Here is an 18,583-nt window from a genome sequence, read left to right as displayed (position 1 = left end):
AACTCACCAAGCCACGCGTGACACATTATTTTCAACCGAGATCCGAGGGTTAGATTAGATGTCTGATTCAAAGTAACCACCCTATTGAGAAACGTGACAAGTAGGAAGAATTTTCTTTCAGTTTCATTAATTTTACGTATATTTCACTGAATTAATTTTACGATACGAATCAGATGGTAAATATTAAAAATTGTCATTAGTTTAACTTTTGGTAATGTTAAGGATAAAAAATTATTTTTAGAAAGTTTAGATAGTTTATTAAATAATAATATTTCGATGTTTCTTATTCGTAAAATGATATTAATATGTAAACTTACCTCCGTTTTCTGTTATTCCTATAATCATGAGATAAAAATACTTCGATCAATTTTAATGTTGTGTCTGTCCATTAAATCCGCTAATATGTTACTCAAAATACGATATGACGAACGAATTTTTTTCCGATCGATAACGCCGCGGTAGCTATATCATTTATAGTAATGACGTAAATTGATAACGGTTTGTATTATCACGAGATAACATTGTTGCTAACAATGGAAATATCGTGCAGCATAAGGAAAAAAACCATATGCATCATCCGCCGATATAATGAAATAAAAGTAATCATTTGTATTCCTTTATGTAAAGCAATTTACATGCGTAGTTCTCTCTCTCTCTCTCTCTCTCTCTCTACACATCTGAATAATTTAAGCTCAGAGAAAAACAGATCTGACTGATTTTATATTTGCATGAACGAACCAATTAAAATGAATGAACATCACGCCGTGCATTCTTGCAACATTAATTCCTCGATAAAACAACGTTGATTCATCGATAAAGTTCTTCCTGTTTCTACGCCTATGCATCTCATAGATCTTTGTAGTTGGTTTTGTATGTTGGTACCGTTCTACACAAATTACGCGTTTATGTCAGTCCCGTTAAGGTGAAAAGAGGAAATTAAAAATAACTGTTTATTCGAGATACTTTGCTCAGGAAGTATTATGCATTTGACAAGCTTTTATTATAATATTGTCCTATTTTTCTATTGATATTCGTCGTGTGAGTAGAACAGGTTATCAAGTAATATTCTGAATATTTTATAAAAATTTCATAAGATTTTCACTTTATGAGATATCAATCACCAGTTAAAACGGAGCGGATTTTAATTACTGCTTTGTCATTTGTCAACAGGGTCATTACAGACGAGGGGTGGCTTTGTCGGCTCTTGGCAGACACGAGGAGGCGCTGTTTGCCCTTTGTATTAGCGTAGCTATCGACAAGAATCCTCAAGCTGTGCGTCACGAATTGATCAAGGTATGTCGATTTTTATATTAAGTCTAAATGTTACGTCGTCCTGCGGATAACGTTCACCTTTCGCGCCTTGTTCCACTGCGAAAACCTGCGCGACCCTTTAACGTAATTTCTGTTAGAGAAAAACAGCGTACAATTGCTGCAATAACATTCTTATCATTTTTATTTCAATATCGAGATCTTAGCAATCAATCGTCGCCGAAGAGTTTATGATAATTTGAAGAAGGAGACTGACAAATAAAATCAGTCATCCTTGAACGATGCAACAAAGTCTATCAGATAAATTAGATTTTTTTCTGTGATAATTGTGATTTCTTTAGTGGCTATAGAAGATGAAATTACAAAGTTGTTTATTACATATTTAAAAAAATGCACAAAAAGAAACTCATTTACTACGTTCACTGTTATCTCGATCGTTCTGTTGATTGTTATCGAGTTAATTTATTACGCGTTTTCCACGCTTTTCTTGATAAACTTCGATAAACATCACGTTATGTTCTGCGGTTAATTCTACGCGTTTTCTTATAACCTTAGAATAACATGTACTATGAGCTGTAACAACAGAGGACAAGTGAATTTTATTTCGACATTGATAAAGAAAGGTTACTTGCAACAATTTTCTTGCTGTAATTTGTTAACGATATTTATATACTTCTACTGATAAGTTACTTTTGACAAATTTTTGTAAACAATTCCACCGTCGTACGTACGAATACAATTAACTTTCTACATACTAAAAGTAGTTCCATATAAAAACATCACAAAGTAACGTTCATAGAAATTAATCGATAGGTAAATAATATTAAATTAATGTATATAAATATTAAAAATATCGCTAGAATTTTTACATTCGTCTTATCTTTACGATGCAATACTTTCAACTAGTCATTTACAATGTCCATCTCAACATCAGGAAAGAAAAAATAATATTCACTGAACGAGAATCCAAGAATACCATCATTTATTTAGATAAAATACCATATTATTTATTTACATAGATTTATTTGAATTCAATTATTTAGATTAATACTGCACTAAATTGTTTTCAGATTACATTACCTTAATTATTGTTCCAATGCAATATTTAGTGATTACTTTAATCAAGCACGCTCGTATATGAAATTACGACACGATGTTACATAAATTGCGTTGTCTACGCGAAAAGAGTAGCATAAATAAAGCGTAACACTGCTTTAAAAGCGTCCGACGTTAGACCCGAAAGAGTCAACGACTCGATCCGCGTGTAATTCTCCACACGGAACGAAATCCTTTGGCGAGGGATCCGTTAGCGTTTATTCTCATTTTAATATGGTCGCGAACGATGCACGACCGGTGGATAAGTATTCGCGGATGAACAGTACAAACGAGCAAAAGAGAGATCAAGATACCGCGACGAAGTCACGAACGTGTACAAAAGAAATGGACGTCTGTGCGCGACGGCATTTCCGGTACGGCTGCTAGCGGTGTAGCTTAATGACTCGGTATGATAGTCGTCAGGTGAGTGACCCGTACCGGGGCAATGATAACTACTCGCGAATAGACACGCTGTTCGAGGAGAGCGTACTGTTTGTTGCGTGACGCGTGTTCCTCTCGATTCTGACTTTCATGCCGATTCCTCGCTTCTCGTATCGTTTTTTCTTCCCTCTCCTTTGTGTCGTTAGTAAACTATCGCGCGTCACGAGAATACGTGGAAAATACAAAGAATATGATAATTGGAAGAGAAATGTACATCGGCTAGTATTAACGTGATTATTATAGATATGAAGTTTATGTCTCGTAGATTTATGAGAATAAAATTCACAATACTGTAATTTTTCTAGTAAATGTTTATAGTAACTTTATAGCATAACAACAGTTTCTACGTATTGAATGTCTCGCTCTGGCGATAAAGAAGATTTAAAGCGGAGCAGTGTGAAAAGATCCTTGCTATAGTCTGTAAACTTAAAAAAAAAAAAAAAAAAAAAGAAGAAGCTCTGCAATTGAAACTGTTGTTATTTCTATACTCAGAGGTAAGATCAGAATAGTTGTTATTTTATTGAATGGATAAATCTATCGCACCGTTCTGAGCCAAAAAAAACCTTTATTACACGCGCTTACAAAAACTAGAGACAAAAACAAAAAAGCATTTTAAGCCTATCGATTAAATCTGTCGATTGTAAATGGGATCATCCTCTGGTTACTATTTCTTATAACTAACGCATCTGCATATGGATGGCGAGTACGAACTCACGTTGTCATTTTCAACAGAAACGTATGTAGAATAGGATACTTCGTATGTCTATTGGATCGTACGTTTAATCAAATATATGAATATTTGATTAGTTCAAAGATATACGAGGAACATTATTTACTGGCTGGAAATTAAATAAAATATATTATATAATAAAGAAACTGGTTTTACACCTTTTAACGTATTATAATATCTCAATATTCTCAGATTTATAAAATGATATTTCTTTCGAAAGTGTAAAACGGAACTAATGAATTGATTTTTAATTAGTCACAATGGCGGTCGTTCTTCGTTCTGTTTCTGCGACGTAGTCGGCCTAATTAGATGAATAATTTCGCATATGTTGTAAATAAAGTTATGTAAATTTATTGAATGAAATTAATATGGATTCTGTCTGTGTAAAGTGTACGGTTAAAAGCGCAAAAACCTTACGAGATGTATAATAATTTACAGTATAATGGAGTGTCGACGAAGTCACCTTCGCCTGAAAAACTTACAAGTCCAAGCTGGCATCAACGGGTTAATTAAGTTCGATTAAATCTGATTTCTCGCGAGAAAGAATCGTGATGACTGTAAGAATTATACCGCGTGGCATTAACCGAAGACCTCATCACGCACACACCACTCTCCTAGGCAGCCTTTACACAATCATTTCTCCATTTTCTGAGAAATATCTGATTAATCAAGTCACTAATGAAATTATGTTGGAAAGTTCGGACGAGCCAAAATGCTCGAACAGCAAGATCGTAAAAATGAATTTTCTTATTCAGGTCGAATCGAAGTTTTCTCACGTAAAATCATTTTATAGGAATTACGTATAATCTGTAGATCGATGCATGCAGCGAGTTGGAAAAAATATTTGTTTTTCGTCATTCTTGATATTTAAACGATCCGATTTTACAGATTCAATTTTAATGCTATTGTCTTCGTGTTATTATTTTCTTTTTTTCAAAGAAGTACCCAAAGATACGAATTTTACCATTCAAACTATAAAGAAAAACAACGAAAGATGAATTCGACGTTTGATTCTTTGCGTCTTGATCTAAATTGATTTCTACAATTATCTCGTAAATTTCGACGATATCATTCTTCCACGAAACATCCACACGTCTCGTGGGCGTGAAGATGAATAGCCTAAGTTAGACGATAAATATTCTGTGAATTGACATTCATGAATACCTTGGGGCATTAGGCCGAGCCACGCATACGATTCGATTCTTCGTTATATAATAAACTTACGAGCGTCCTACGCGTCCAATGAAAACAAATTTCAACTAAGTAGAAAAAGAACAAATTTATTTCCCTGTTGACCTCCTGAACGTCATATCAGTCGACCATGTGACAACCCGATAATTCCAATAAGGCTCTCCAGGTGAGTGACCCAAGGCTAGTCCACATTGGAGGCAAGGCCAGCGATAATCACTCACAGCAACTCGAGACGTCTGGCTCTTTGGATCGCGACTATTGTTTTTTCCGACGCGAGAATAAGCCGGTACAGCTGCAGAATCAAAATTTATCGCGGGTATTCCACCGTTGCTTCTTTTCCATCAGTCTGTGGTTCATCTGGAAAACGCTATTTCGTAATTATATAGAATACTTTAAGCGATTGAGCAAACATAACATTAGAATTTTCCCATCGATTATACCGAAGCATAACACGCGTTAACGAAACATCAGCTATCAATATGAAACGTACCACTAAGATCATTTCTAAATTACACAAAATAGCCTAGCTAGCACGATGGCCAAACTTTCGTTGCGCCGAAAACCCTGAAATTTCACAATAACGAACAAGTTTAATTAATAAATGTTCCAATCATGATATTTAATCAAACAATTTCGTAAGATCCCATACGGATAGTTCTAAATTACAATGCCAGCCGCATGAGATTAATCTCGCGCGGTAAACCACCGTGGACTATGCAATCGAGCCAACTATCGCCAGAGCGTCCGATTTAATGGCGCCACGGGGGCGACCTGGGGTTAGAATTCGTCGAACGAGTCGAACGAATCGAAGAGGCACGACAAATTGAATTTCGAACGGTCATTATGTAACCTAGAGGCTGGTACAATCATTGACGCAAGCTGCACCGGTACTTATGTAAGATCGAGGAATCATTCTTTTCGCGCGGCGTTCGAGCCGTATGGCAAGCAACATCCGCACGTTTGCCACTTTCTTCTGGTTGAAAATGTTCTCCTATTGTGCCCGGATACGATTTAACCACGAGGAAGTTGCACAAGGTGCACGTGAAATTTTCTAGACTCGCTCCTAACCTCTTTCTTGTATCTTACTCTTCTTTTGTAACTCGCGGATGTTCGATCATCCGGAATCGAATCGTGTACTTTTGGTTTGTCTTGCGTTTTCTTCGCTCGTCGAAGGCGTTCAGAGGAATTAACGATTGTAAATGCTTGAAAACAGTGTTGCACGTCATTATGCAATCTTGTTTTTGTGAAAACGTGAGAGCCTTAGCGGAATGAAAAGATATACCACGAGATAAACGAGTATCGCCTTAATGGAAAGAATCTATTTTGAACGTTCTTCTTTTTCTTTTCTTTATTTTTCTTAGACCATGTTCAGATAAGAAGTCAAGGTTCAGTTAGAGAATGTTTTGATATCAGAAAAAAGCAAATGTTCGATTTATTGAAGTACTTGAACTTGGGTTTGTGTGAGAAAATTGTGTTTAACGGTATAAGTTGAGGAAGAAAAAGTAAAATACGTGGAACCATCGCATCTAATAAATCGCTGCTGCGCAATTGTTGTGCATTGTTTTTCTGAAGTTATTACGGATAATCGTAGGAGATATATTACATAATATCCATCACAGAAATCGAAGTGTACCGCCGTTTACTCGAAGAAAATCTCACGTTCTACTTGTATGGCGAAACACAAAGTATAAAATTTATTATGTTTCTCGTTGACTACCGTTCACGAACCGCTTAATCTCGCGCAAAGATTCGATTCCGCAACGATCAATTTCCATAAATAGGAGATGAAAATTCAGTGCGATATTCCAGTTAATTGAAAGCCACGATACAATCATTTCCTTCATTTTGTTACGCACGATTCAAAGTATAATATTAAATGCTAACGAGATATACCAGATATTCGCTCTAACGATCCACATCATTTTTACTCATTTATGATAATGTCACGAAAACCAAGTTGCTGATAAATTAATTTTTATATTACGAATATAGCACAATACCATCACACATATTTATCCACGACAATAGTTAAATTCATTTTCTTATCCTTTGTCGTATTATTCCTCTCGTGACTCGATGTTTTTGGATCGCACTGTACTTACAAAGCGACATCCCCTTATCTTATGTGAGTCGTTGCGCGCAATCAACATGCATTGGAGACAATATTGTAATTATGTCGCATAATTTTTCTTGTTCGCGCCGAAGGAGACGTATATCTCGTTTACAAGGATTTACGGGCTACATTTGCATGGAACATCGGCCTGCAACAAAGAGACGTCTCTATCGTCTAAGGCACGTCGCACAACGCGCCAATCCTCGATAACAATTCGCGGAGGAAGCGGCTTTCATCGTTCCATCGCATTAGAATTACAAAAGGCATTGTTTCGTATGGTCTTCAGGTGCTGTACAAAGTGTTATCATCTGGACATCGTCGTTACGGCCTGCCATCTCGCACCCCCTACAATTTAACCGAGGGTGCATCGCGCACGAGGAGTCGTCATCAGCTGATGAACCCGAAGAGGAATCGTCGAACAGTATTGAATGCCTCGGACTGTGAGGATAATAGCAGCGGTGGCGAAGAGGAGTTCACTCAGGTAGGAATCTCGTGAGATTTTAGAAAACAAGGGTAGACAATTTAAGGTTTATTTTAATTTTTCCAATTTTATGGAATATCTTTCAATTCGAGGGGAAATAGTAGTTTAACGTAAGCGTATTTCCTCTTCCTTCTTTGCTGTTTCAATAACGAGTTTCGCTTTCTTTACGCGATATAAAAATTGTACAAAATTAGAATATTTTTATGTGGAATAAAATTCGAAGTTAAATTATATGCGAACTATTTGCGAGATTGATTTCCAATACGCCGGAAAATATGGATTTTGTAGATTATTCGCAATGGCGAACGTTTCTGTGAGAAACGTTTGAAGCTTTCTAATGCTCGAGTTTTTTCTCAGGAATTTATCGTTAACAAGAATTCTTAGAATTTGAAGTCCAAGTGTTGAGTATACACATACATATGTGTGCGTGGCAGTGTCACTACCGGTATATTCTCATGAATTATCAGATTTGATAAGATTCTAGCTGCAATGCTAGCGAAATACTGTCTAATAAAAAAAAAAGAAAGAAAGAAATGTCCGGGAATCGCAGCAGCCTTAATGTTCAATTCAATTTTTTGTTATAACGTTATTAATCATTTTCTTCGTAACTCACGGTATTTTTCTCCGCTCGATTTAAAAATTGTTGCGTTTGATTTTAAGCAAAGTAGTAAAAATATTTATGATACAGTACACACACGATGGAGATATAAAATATACTTTTTAATAAGATACAGGATTCGCTGTTGTGCCCCGAATTAAAATTGTGTGACTTTAACTTCGTACTATATCGATGAAAATAAATGATGTAAAATTGAATTAACTTCAACCGTTTCATACAGTGTTTATTCTTCGTTTAAACGATTCTTCATTTACGTAACATGGTTTAGACGTTGCATTCTTTTAATACACAGTACTTACAGCTGTATATACTTCTTGATAACTGAATGGCCATTTTAAAAGTGACATCATCGTTCAGGTACAGTTTTATGCTGACTTCGAAGCTGCGATTGAATTATCAAATAACTTCGTGCTTTTCTTCTTGCGTTCTATGTTTACGAAATCGGATTTTCCTTCTATGATCGTTGCTTTGTGACAAACGTCGATGAGATAAGAAAACGAATAAAGAGCAAAATATACATATATATATATATATATATATATACACTCATGATGTTGAAACAAAAGTCATTTATGTTCGTGTAATTTCTTCTTGTTTCTCGATACAATTTTAACGAACTGAATTTTCCAGTCGTCGTAAGAAATTTAATTATTTTAGATTTTCAATCTCCCGAATGTAATCCTTTATAATTAAAGTGGTATCAAATTGTTGACGAGCAACTGATCGAAAGCAAATGTTCAACTCAAGCACATAGTTCACCGAAGCAAATATCAAATCGTAATAGAGAAAACAGAGTAATTTAATCACGGTTCTACTTCAGGAGGTTGCAATTATTTTTTTGTCCGTTTAATTCCTGGCACGTACTACAGCAATACAACAATCGATATCTTAATCATATTCTCGATTACCGCTCAGATATCTTGGTTAATCGTTCTGTTTCCTGGGAGGACGTCGTTGTATCTGTTCGCGTCCGATTGTATTGTAACAACACGTGCACTTCTTGCCGCTTGGGAAGCACGTAATTAACAATCAATTTGCAATTATTATAGATCAACGAGAAATACGGATATCGCGGCGTTAATAAGCGGCTAGGCGGCTGGAACTTATATAAATCCGACGTTTCAATTACTATTAATCTTGTGGCCGGGATAAGCCTGTGTTCGCTAACCAATAATAATAATCATTCACCACGTTTAATTACGAATCCTCGAATTTTCTCACTTTGTATAGTGATTTATATAAATTACGATAAGATAAATTATACTCTTTATATATATATTCTTTCTATTACTAAAATTTATAACAGAAAAGCAACGTTCGTTCTTGTATCTCTGTTCCTATGCTTTGTTTCAAGATTACGAAATAACGGAATTTTCGATAAAAATCCTGAACGCGTGAATACGGGGAAAACACGGTTTTCGAGTTAAGCACGAATGGTAATGTAATTGCAACAGCGAGAAGAAAAACAGGCGAAACGAAATATCGAGGAATTAAGTTCCGAACAGATTGTTGGGTTGCGTAACGATCCATTAAACGTTACGCAAGCTCACGGCGTCCCGTTGCGAATAAAGATGAATTGTATTTCAAAGAAAAGAAGCTCTAATCGTGTCAATCCTAATAATTGTAGATTAAAGTTCGCGCTTAATCCAATTATCCTTGTTGATTCATTGCAGACTGTTAGCAGAAGGCTCCTGTCAACCACAGCACCACAAAACAACATGAAGCTGCAGGCTGGCCTAGATCGTCTTTACCAAGACATAGAAAAGCTGAAAAGTAAGTTGGAAAGGCTGTAGCATTAAATCGAGTGCAAATTACAGAAGAATGATGAGAATCGTTAATAGGCTGCGGACGTTTACGCGAATTCTAAATAGAAACTCGTTTCATATTTCATAGTGTAAGCAAGTACTTTGCTTTATGTAGAGTATTTGAAGTATTTTCTACTTTTTGTACATTTATGTTTTATCTAAATAAGCAAACAATTATATACATTTAAATTTCTCATAAGTATCCGTAGTTAGATTCTTATTTAAAAATCTAAATGTTATCTAAATTTTATAATGATACTTCAAATAATTCAGTGAGAATGTTCGTAGTTTATATTATTCGAGCATTTACAATAATATTTGTAGCGGTAGTATTTATACGTAGAAGTATCGACTAGAAGAAAAAAGAAAGGAAATATTTTAATTATTTAAATTTGCGTAAGATTTAAAATGTTAGAATATTGCCAGTATTTTATTTATTCAAGTATCTTCGTCAGTATTGAAACATAATTTTAATGCTCTACAAATTGAGCAGATTTTTAATCGTCGAATATGGCTATGTTTTTATAAAAGATGAATTGCAGCCTGAAAAGGTTACCCGATAACGTTCTATCTGACATTTCGTATTAATAACTAACGTTGCACATTTACCACGATATGTGCGGTTGAATGCCTACCATTGATAAACGAATCCCCAAGCTATTTAAAAGTAAAGTTCATTCAACGCTTGAGCAACGCGACACGAAATCTTTCATTTATTTCTACGATCTTGTTAATTTCTTGTGCAAAGTTCCCGCTTTCTTCATCCTGTTCGTTCAAATTTTGTTACCATTTATCCACGTCTAAAGATTCAAAAGTGCATCATTTATTTGTCTAGTTAACTAATTAATTTATCTCGAAAACTTTTACTTTTTAGCTTTCGTTCGAAAATTTTCGATTAATCCCTTTTAAAAGATTCAATTCTTATCGTGTAAAATTAAGAACTAAAAAGATATAAGTTGATTCGAGGAATTCAATTACCCAAAGACATTTACCGTTTTGAAATATTAAATTTTTATCTCGCCGAAGTTTTATCATATCCTTACGAGATATCGATAAATATTGCAGAAATTCAAACTTACGCGAATGTCCAAATATGTCGTGTAAATCCTCACAAACCTTATGCGATGTGCGATGTAATAATAATAATAATAATATGAAATAGTACAATAATACAATACTGTTCAATTCTGTTGAAATCTAATTCCTTTTTTCTTCTTCTAAAATTACGTATAACGTTTCATTTGTGTATAATTTTGAGTTCAATAATATTATAGAATTCTTTTAAAGCATAGAATTACGCGATAAGAATATAACACACGGTAATCAACCAAAACGTTTGTTTTTCACAGGGCTCGAAGCGAGACCCGCTGAAATTCTCCTACCGCCCCTTTCCGGTGGCACGGCAGGCGAGTTGGATTGCATTCTGTGCTGTCGACTCTTATGGAAACCCGTAACAACACCATGCGGGCACACGTATTGCTGGATGTGTTTGGATCGTTGCTTGGATTATTCCTCGGCCTGCCCTTTGTGCGTTACGTCTCTCGTCGATGTAAGTATAGTATGAATATACAGGGTGGTTGGTAACTGGTGGTACAAGCGGAAAGGGGATGATTCTACGCGAAAAAAGAAGTCGAAAATATAGAATAAAAATTTTTCGTTTGAGGCTTTGTTTTCGAGAAAATCGACTTTGAATTTTCGCTCGGTACGCGTGCGGTACGTTATAACGGATCTCACTGTAGATCGTTGTCTCGATGAAAAAATTAAAAAAAAAATAAAAAAAAATTTTATTCTATATTTTCACCCTCTTTCCGCTTGTACCACCAGTTACCAACCAGCCTGTATATGTATAATATTTTTTTTATTATTTAATTTGTACTTTACAATTTGTCCAGTTAGACATTTGCTAAATTGTTCTAACTTAATTGCTAAATAACACGTGGATGGCTACCCTCGGCGGGATACCATCTTCGAGTTTGACTATTTTATTTCTTTAATGAGGCCAGTGGGGTGTTTTCTTTTTAGTCTTCTTTCTATCAGAGCTTTGCTCGCTTCAGCAGCCAGCTGGTTTGCATGTGTCGTCGTTCTTTCCTTGTATTTATATGTATAATATCCTCGTTTAAATCTATAGAATATATTGAACAAATTTACCTGACGAAATTTGAAACATCCTATATAACGAGTACAAAGAATCATAAGACAAAAAGTCGATTTCGAATTATGTTCCGTGGAACAAAAGAACGTCAGGACGTGGAACACCTGTCCATAAATGAGATATAATGCTTCCTAGCGGTTAACGATGCTGCAGATTGAAATGATTATTGTTTGTGGTCACCAGGGCCGCCGTTAGGAGCTTCCGCGTTCGTGGCATCATTACCAATTGTCCCTGTGAGCATCGTCGTTAATGACGTTAAATAAATTTTGCGGCTGGCAATCCCGTATCTTTCCTGGATCCCCTCCTACCTCGTATTACGTTACATTATTACATAACACACCGCGACCGTTATTCCCGCATTGTTACTGCTTCTTTCTTTCATATTCTCCTTCCTTCTTCCTTAACGCGACGCTAAACGTTTATCAGTGTTGCTTCGTTTTATTTAATTGGTCGGTGTGATTCATGATAAATACTTTTTGCGCAAGTTTTTACGTGATATTTACACAAGTAATTCAGAAGAGTTAATAGAATCGAACACAGTCTATATTTGTTACAGTCTATGTATGGAGAAGTTATTAATCCTTTATGGAAAAATTCTGGAATTCAAGAAACGACGAGTGAATATTTTATAAATACCCTTACGACGTTTTAAGATATCACTGGTTGTCGGGTTTCTGTAATTCAAATGTGATTTTATATCCAAATATGCTGCACGGCTGTTTATATCGATTGACAATTTAGCGAACGCTATTGCATTCACTGATGAATAGTATGATTCCTGTCATTCTAATTATACACCGTTTCGTTCATTATGCGGTACTTGTTTGCTTCTTCCTATTACGTTATGACGTAGGTAAATTTAACAACACCCTCGAGATCGGCAATCGATATAAAGTTCGATCGACGACTTTACTCTAGCAAAATGTTCTTTATTCAACAACGTGCGTATTAATACACGACCGTTATCACAATGCAATGTAATAAATATAATTTCAATATAAATTTCATAAAGATGAAGGATGCAGTGCATCGAATCAACGTAGTCAGTCTAATCAAAACGACACCGGAATTCGATTAATTTCAAACAAAACACTCTAAGTGCAACTCTCTGAAACATCCTATTCTTTATTAATGCCAGTTCTCCAGGGAGATGGCCACGAAACTTGTCACGAAGGAGGAAGGTGCTGAGAAATTCTCATGAAAAAATCACGAATTTCAGCAGCGAGACGTTGATGGCATCTCTGGAGAAGGACGACGAGGTTTCTGGTTGACTTAGCAGAGTGTCCTTTGCTTTTTCAGTACTTGGCCAGCAGCCAGAAGACGGTGACGGACTTCGTCGAGAGGGCTTTGAAGACCGTAGCCCCGGCGGAATACGCCTCCAGGGCAGCCAGCCACCGATTAGAACTGGTCCAGGGACTTGGCCTCCTGGGCAGCGAGCAGATCGCGGTTTTTGTTTGTACCACGGCGTTTCCTTGTGTCGCCTGTCCCCTGTTCGTCTACGAGCCGAGATACAGGCTGATGGTGAGGAGATGCGTCGAGAGTGGCGTTCGTCAGTTTGGTATCGCGGCGTGTCTCAACAGAGAAGCGACGGGGACGAAGAGGTAATTGTCCTTTTAGTTTTTCTTTTCGTTTCTTTTATATTCAGCGGAAGAAGTGGTAACGTGGAACGATCATTTTGTTTACTTACAAAGTAAGAGGATAGTCGAAGATTAGACTTTTCTTATCCTTTTTACTCTCTTAACAAGCGTTAAGAATGCCACACTATGAGACAGTTCTTGAGTTCGATAAATGGTCCTTGTTAAAATAAAAAAACAAATTGTCCGTTCGATCTATCGTGTTCGAAAACTTAATTTTAGTAGCGATATTTTGTTTGCAACAGATACGCGGAATACGGCACTATGCTTGAAATTCGAGATAGAGTTCTGCTGAAAGATGGTTGCAGCATTCTTAGCACAGTCGGAGGCAGAAGATTCAGGGTTCTCTCTGGAGGAGAAAGGGACGGTTATGACACGGCTCAAGTAGAATTCCTGAGGGATGCGATGGTTCAGGAGGACCAACTTTTGAATCTCTTAGAGCTTCACGACAAGGTGAAACATCGATAATTCATGTTCGAATCGATCGTAGTTAATAACTTACCGCTCGAAGACTTACCTATTAACTCACGTAGTAATATAATAATGATATAATATGTAACATACATACAATAACAATGCACATAATATATAACACGTACTAACGTTATACAACCTTCAATAAAATTTTTCATTCTAAAATTAACCTAAAATTAATTCCAATTGCCATTTTATCGAGCGTCTCTTCAATTTATTATCGGTCAGTTTTGTCGTCACCGGTATCAGAAAATATATAGATCGTGGCAATTAGGAGTTTATAAACGATAAAAATAGACTGCCTCTGCTTACTGAAACTTGATATTTCCAGGTGAGAACGAAAGGAAGAAGATGGTGGGACACGGTGCCATTGTCCCAGCAATTAGAAATACAGCGAGTATTCGGTCGAATGCCAGACACCGAAGAAGATTGGCCGCGCTTGCCGGACGGTCCATCGTGGACCTGGTGGTTGTTGGCGATTTTACCGCTTGGTCCCCAGCTGCAAGTGGGAATTCTCGGTACGACGAGTCTGGAGAAGAGATTAAGGGCTATCGAAAAGACTCTCGATCATATGGAGCAAAGGCAATTAACTGTCGCCCCTGCTCCATCGGAAGAAACCACCACTTCATCCAGCATATGTCGAGACGAGGGTGGCCTCGCAGACACGACAGTCTCGGTGGTACAGTAACGTTAAAGGAACAAAGGATAAGAAGAAATTGGAAAGATGTCCTCTCAGGACAATTCGTTCAGATAATTTCGCCATGAAATGGTGATTTAATCAGATTCGACTTTCATTCGATGTACAAAGTACTTGGAGAATAGCTTATCGAAGATTACTACTTTTTACTCGGTATTTAATATACACGCATTATATCCGGAAGTGAGGCGAGGAAAACCTGTAGCTCGGTCGATCGGCAACCAGGTTCTCCGTGTGCATCGATTCCCCCACTTTTCTTCTTATACTTAACCCCGTTAGTTGCGTTTTAACTCGAGTACTATCTCTCTTTCTCTCTTTATTGGGTACTCGTTAAACTTACACAGCCAAGCGCCTTATCGACGGAACGATGATGGTGCAATTAGAAGAAGCGAGACTAGGATCGAACAAAGGGTAACATCGTTGTCATTCGAGTAGTCGTTACGTTCCACTAACGGAACCTAGTTAGAACGGGGGGTTGAAGCGAGAGATGTAAACGAAGAAATTGATCTCGTCGATTTGCGCGTTACAGCTCGTCCAGAATTAATTCGATCGTGCGTGTGATTACTCTAAGCAATATTACAAGCAACCCGCTCTTTTACAATCTCGCTACGTGCTTCGACGCATATTTTGTGACGTTTGTGTTTTCTGACAAGAGATTGATGACGGTGTAGCTGGACCGGTGCTGTCAATGAACGAAACTTGTTCGTATTTTTCTCTACGCATAAAAATCAGTATGCCCTTAAGAGAATCGATTATACTTACTAGTATGCATTACGATACGTGTAACATGGTATCAGTTATTGTTCCTATACTGCATATAACAAGGGAGAAGCAACGAACGAAGTGACAGCTTTCGCTTCAGTTCCTTGACAGCACTGATTTCTCACTGGTCTCTTTGAAATAGACCAAATAACACAGAGTTGACACGTTCCGTGCTGTACGACAATTTCAGAATCATCTGGTAAAATTATACTAGGAAATTTAGTTATAGATAGTAAGCAATTCCTAATCTTTTAACCTTTTCTAAACTTACCTAACTTTTAAATCTATCTATTAGCAATAAATTAAAAATTATTAGCCTTTGTCTTTCGTATCTGTCGCGTGCCATCGATAGTGTAGCTGACACGGAACCTGTCAAACAATACGGTGAGACTCATTCCTACTTTTTGAACGATAAGTTAATTTCGGGCAAGCTATAACGCAAGATCATCATATTCTCGATATTTATTACAAAATTAGCTAGACTATCGATAGCCGATCGGTTCTCACAAATACACGTTTTATATTCGAAAGTCGTCGTTAGCGTCGATAGGAATATCGAATCGAGGATGTTCAAACTCTTAGCCAATCATCGATGAATCGACCAAAGTAGACGATAGAGTCACATATCCGAGACGAAAGGAGGGATATCGTTTACCTCGGTAAGGCGTGACCGTGTTCTTCGCGCTATTGCAATACGCAAATCTGTTCTTCCAGATAATATTATATATACATACATCTATATGTATACACACACATTTATGTATACATGAGCATATTATACGTTGCAATCAGAGGTACGCACGTCGTCGTCGTTTACGCTTATGTTGTTCGTACCCGACGAGAACTTTTTATCTTCGAAACGAATCGCGCGAATATATACTCATAACGATGGTACAATGATAGAACGAGAAGCGAGACGTACATATGTATTTCGTCGTGAGTTTGCTGAGTACAAAACGTTCGTCGGATGTACGCACGGTTAGAGCGGCGTGTTTTAGACTCTGTCGTGCGCGCATCCAGTTTTAGCTCGTTCGAATTGGCCAATCTTGAGCTTTGGGGCGTGAAGAGCTTTTGTCTTTGATATTTACGAAAGTCGAATAATTTTTTTTTTCAGCGTATTTTTCTTTCTATGCAAAATGAATTTTTCTAGTATCTAAATCAGAAGTAAGCAAACTGTACTTGACAAACTTTGACATACGTTGAGAAAGATAGCACGAATGTGTTGCTTGAAATAATTAAAGGATCATGTGCCCGAGTATAAAACTAAAATTACAATTTTACGGAACGAAACAAATTTCATTGACAAAAAGAAAGAAAACTAAATAAGTTTGATATAATTTGAAACTTATAGAATTTTTATTCAAGATTAGAGCCATTTGAATAAATGATCTTTTAATTATTATGAGTCATATATTCTGTTTGCACTTATATTAACGTTTAATGGGTCCAATGATGTTTGATAACTGAAATGTTTTTACGCGTCCCATGGTGATAGATACCGAGGAAAATTGATAAATATAGCGATCGAGTTAGATCTAGGTGATGTTAAATTCGGAGAAACGAGAAATTTTAGGTGGAACGTTCTATTTTCACTCAGCTTCTCGTAATGAGCCATACTTGTTGAAAAGGAATTTACAACAACGACCAGTTTATGTGGCAAAGCGCTCTTCATGTGGCACGAAACTCAATTTTTTATACTGTCCGGCCTGTATTCAGAACGCTCTAATAGAACAAACTATACTCCTTTTCTTTCCACAAAAAAGAAAAAAAGAAGAAGAAGAAAACGAATATAATCTAGCATAAATATTAATAGGAAATTCTTTCGACTAAATCTTCTTCCAATATCTCGTCGTTGATGTTTTTAACGTAACGATTTATATTTATAAAAATCTGTCGAAAAAGATTGAAATTCTAAAAAGAGGATCTATATACTATAAGCAATCGTTGAGAATTGATAATTATCTCTTAATCAAAATTAGAAGCGTAACGTTGATAATCACAACTATTCTCATCGAGTAAACTGTAATTTGCGTCCAAGCTGAAAATTATTCTGTCGTTGCACGATAATTGAAGAGTATATTCAAGAGTATAATATTTTTAACGATTAATTTCCAACGTGGTTTTCCAATAGTGGCGAACTGCCCGTGAAACAAAGGCGTATCGTTTAGTAATAATACAGTGTTATGAATACGAGCCTTTAAGTTTATTCCGTCGCTCATAAGACTTCTCGACTACGGTAGCGTATAGTAATTTATTTTCATGCAATTTTTTAAATGTCATTCGAGAGACACATATAACGATCATCAGAAGAGCTAGGGAACGTCATATCAGTCATGCAATCAAACGTACAGAAGAAACGAGGAAATGAGAATAAGAAAATATGAAAAAGAAAGAAAAGAATCATACGCGTCTGTTGTCCATGATAATTGATTATTCTTATTGTTATCGTGAATTAATATTATTATTATTACTATTATGATTATTCTAATTATTATTACAAATTAAGAAGAGTACTATCACTATGAAGCGAGTACACCACTATTAGCTTTTAGTATCGTCGATAATAATATTATCGAAAGCGAATAACGACAATTGACTGCGAAATTGGCATTATTCGATACGCATACACCTAACGTAATATATTTCCAATTTCTCTCACTCGAGAATGTGTGTATGTGTGAGTATGAAAGAAGAAGAAAAAGAAGAAGAAGAAGAAGACGAAGATGAGGAAGAATAAGAGGAGAACAACTTTTTTCATCGCACGTTTTCTAATCGATATAATAATAATAATAATGTAACGTTTCGTCTTCAAGAAAAAAAAAATCGAAGGGGCAGAGATGGTGTGTCCCTGGTATCTTTAAATTTATATTCTCTTCTCTAGACTTTTACGAAGTTGTGAATCATGCATTGTGATATTACCGTATAGCCTACCTATTGTATATTGTTATAACATAATATTACAAAATAGTATGTAATGTCACGCAACTTTCCATTTTTACTTCGACATTTCTATATTTATCTTCATCTCTTCATATGGAATTATTGTAATAAAAATATCGATGAAATCAAAATGTTTCGAGGATACTTTGTTTTACCTTGACCTGGTTTGTTCGACTTTCA

The 18,583-nt window shown here is 36.2% G+C and overlaps 2 protein-coding genes across 2 annotated transcripts in view; both read left to right on the top strand.

The window, feature by feature from the left end:
* LOC126874626 (LON peptidase N-terminal domain and RING finger protein 3) overlaps nucleotides 1–18,534 on the top strand; it is a 66,335-nt gene extending 47,801 nt beyond the window's left edge. Inside the window, exons 3-9 of the mRNA XM_050636895.1 lie at nucleotides 1,171–1,293; nucleotides 7,126–7,320; nucleotides 9,613–9,712; nucleotides 11,094–11,293; nucleotides 13,196–13,497; nucleotides 13,776–13,983; nucleotides 14,336–18,534. Coding sequence (XP_050492852.1) covers nucleotides 1,171–1,293; nucleotides 7,126–7,320; nucleotides 9,613–9,712; nucleotides 11,094–11,293; nucleotides 13,196–13,497; nucleotides 13,776–13,983; nucleotides 14,336–14,692 — 1,485 coding nt within the window. The 3' untranslated portion in view covers nucleotides 14,693–18,534. The remainder of the gene's footprint in view (nucleotides 1–1,170; nucleotides 1,294–7,125; nucleotides 7,321–9,612; nucleotides 9,713–11,093; nucleotides 11,294–13,195; nucleotides 13,498–13,775; nucleotides 13,984–14,335) is intronic.
* The window catches only part of LOC126874640 (alpha-glucosidase-like), a 103,735-nt gene that overhangs the window by 16,072 nt on the left and 69,080 nt on the right, over nucleotides 1–18,583 (top strand). The window lies entirely within an intron of this gene.

This window comes from Bombus huntii, chromosome 2, assembly GCF_024542735.1.
Source record: "Bombus huntii isolate Logan2020A chromosome 2, iyBomHunt1.1, whole genome shotgun sequence".
Taxonomy (NCBI): domain Eukaryota; kingdom Metazoa; phylum Arthropoda; class Insecta; order Hymenoptera; family Apidae; genus Bombus; species Bombus huntii.
This window is presented reverse-complemented; position numbering and strand designations above follow the sequence as displayed.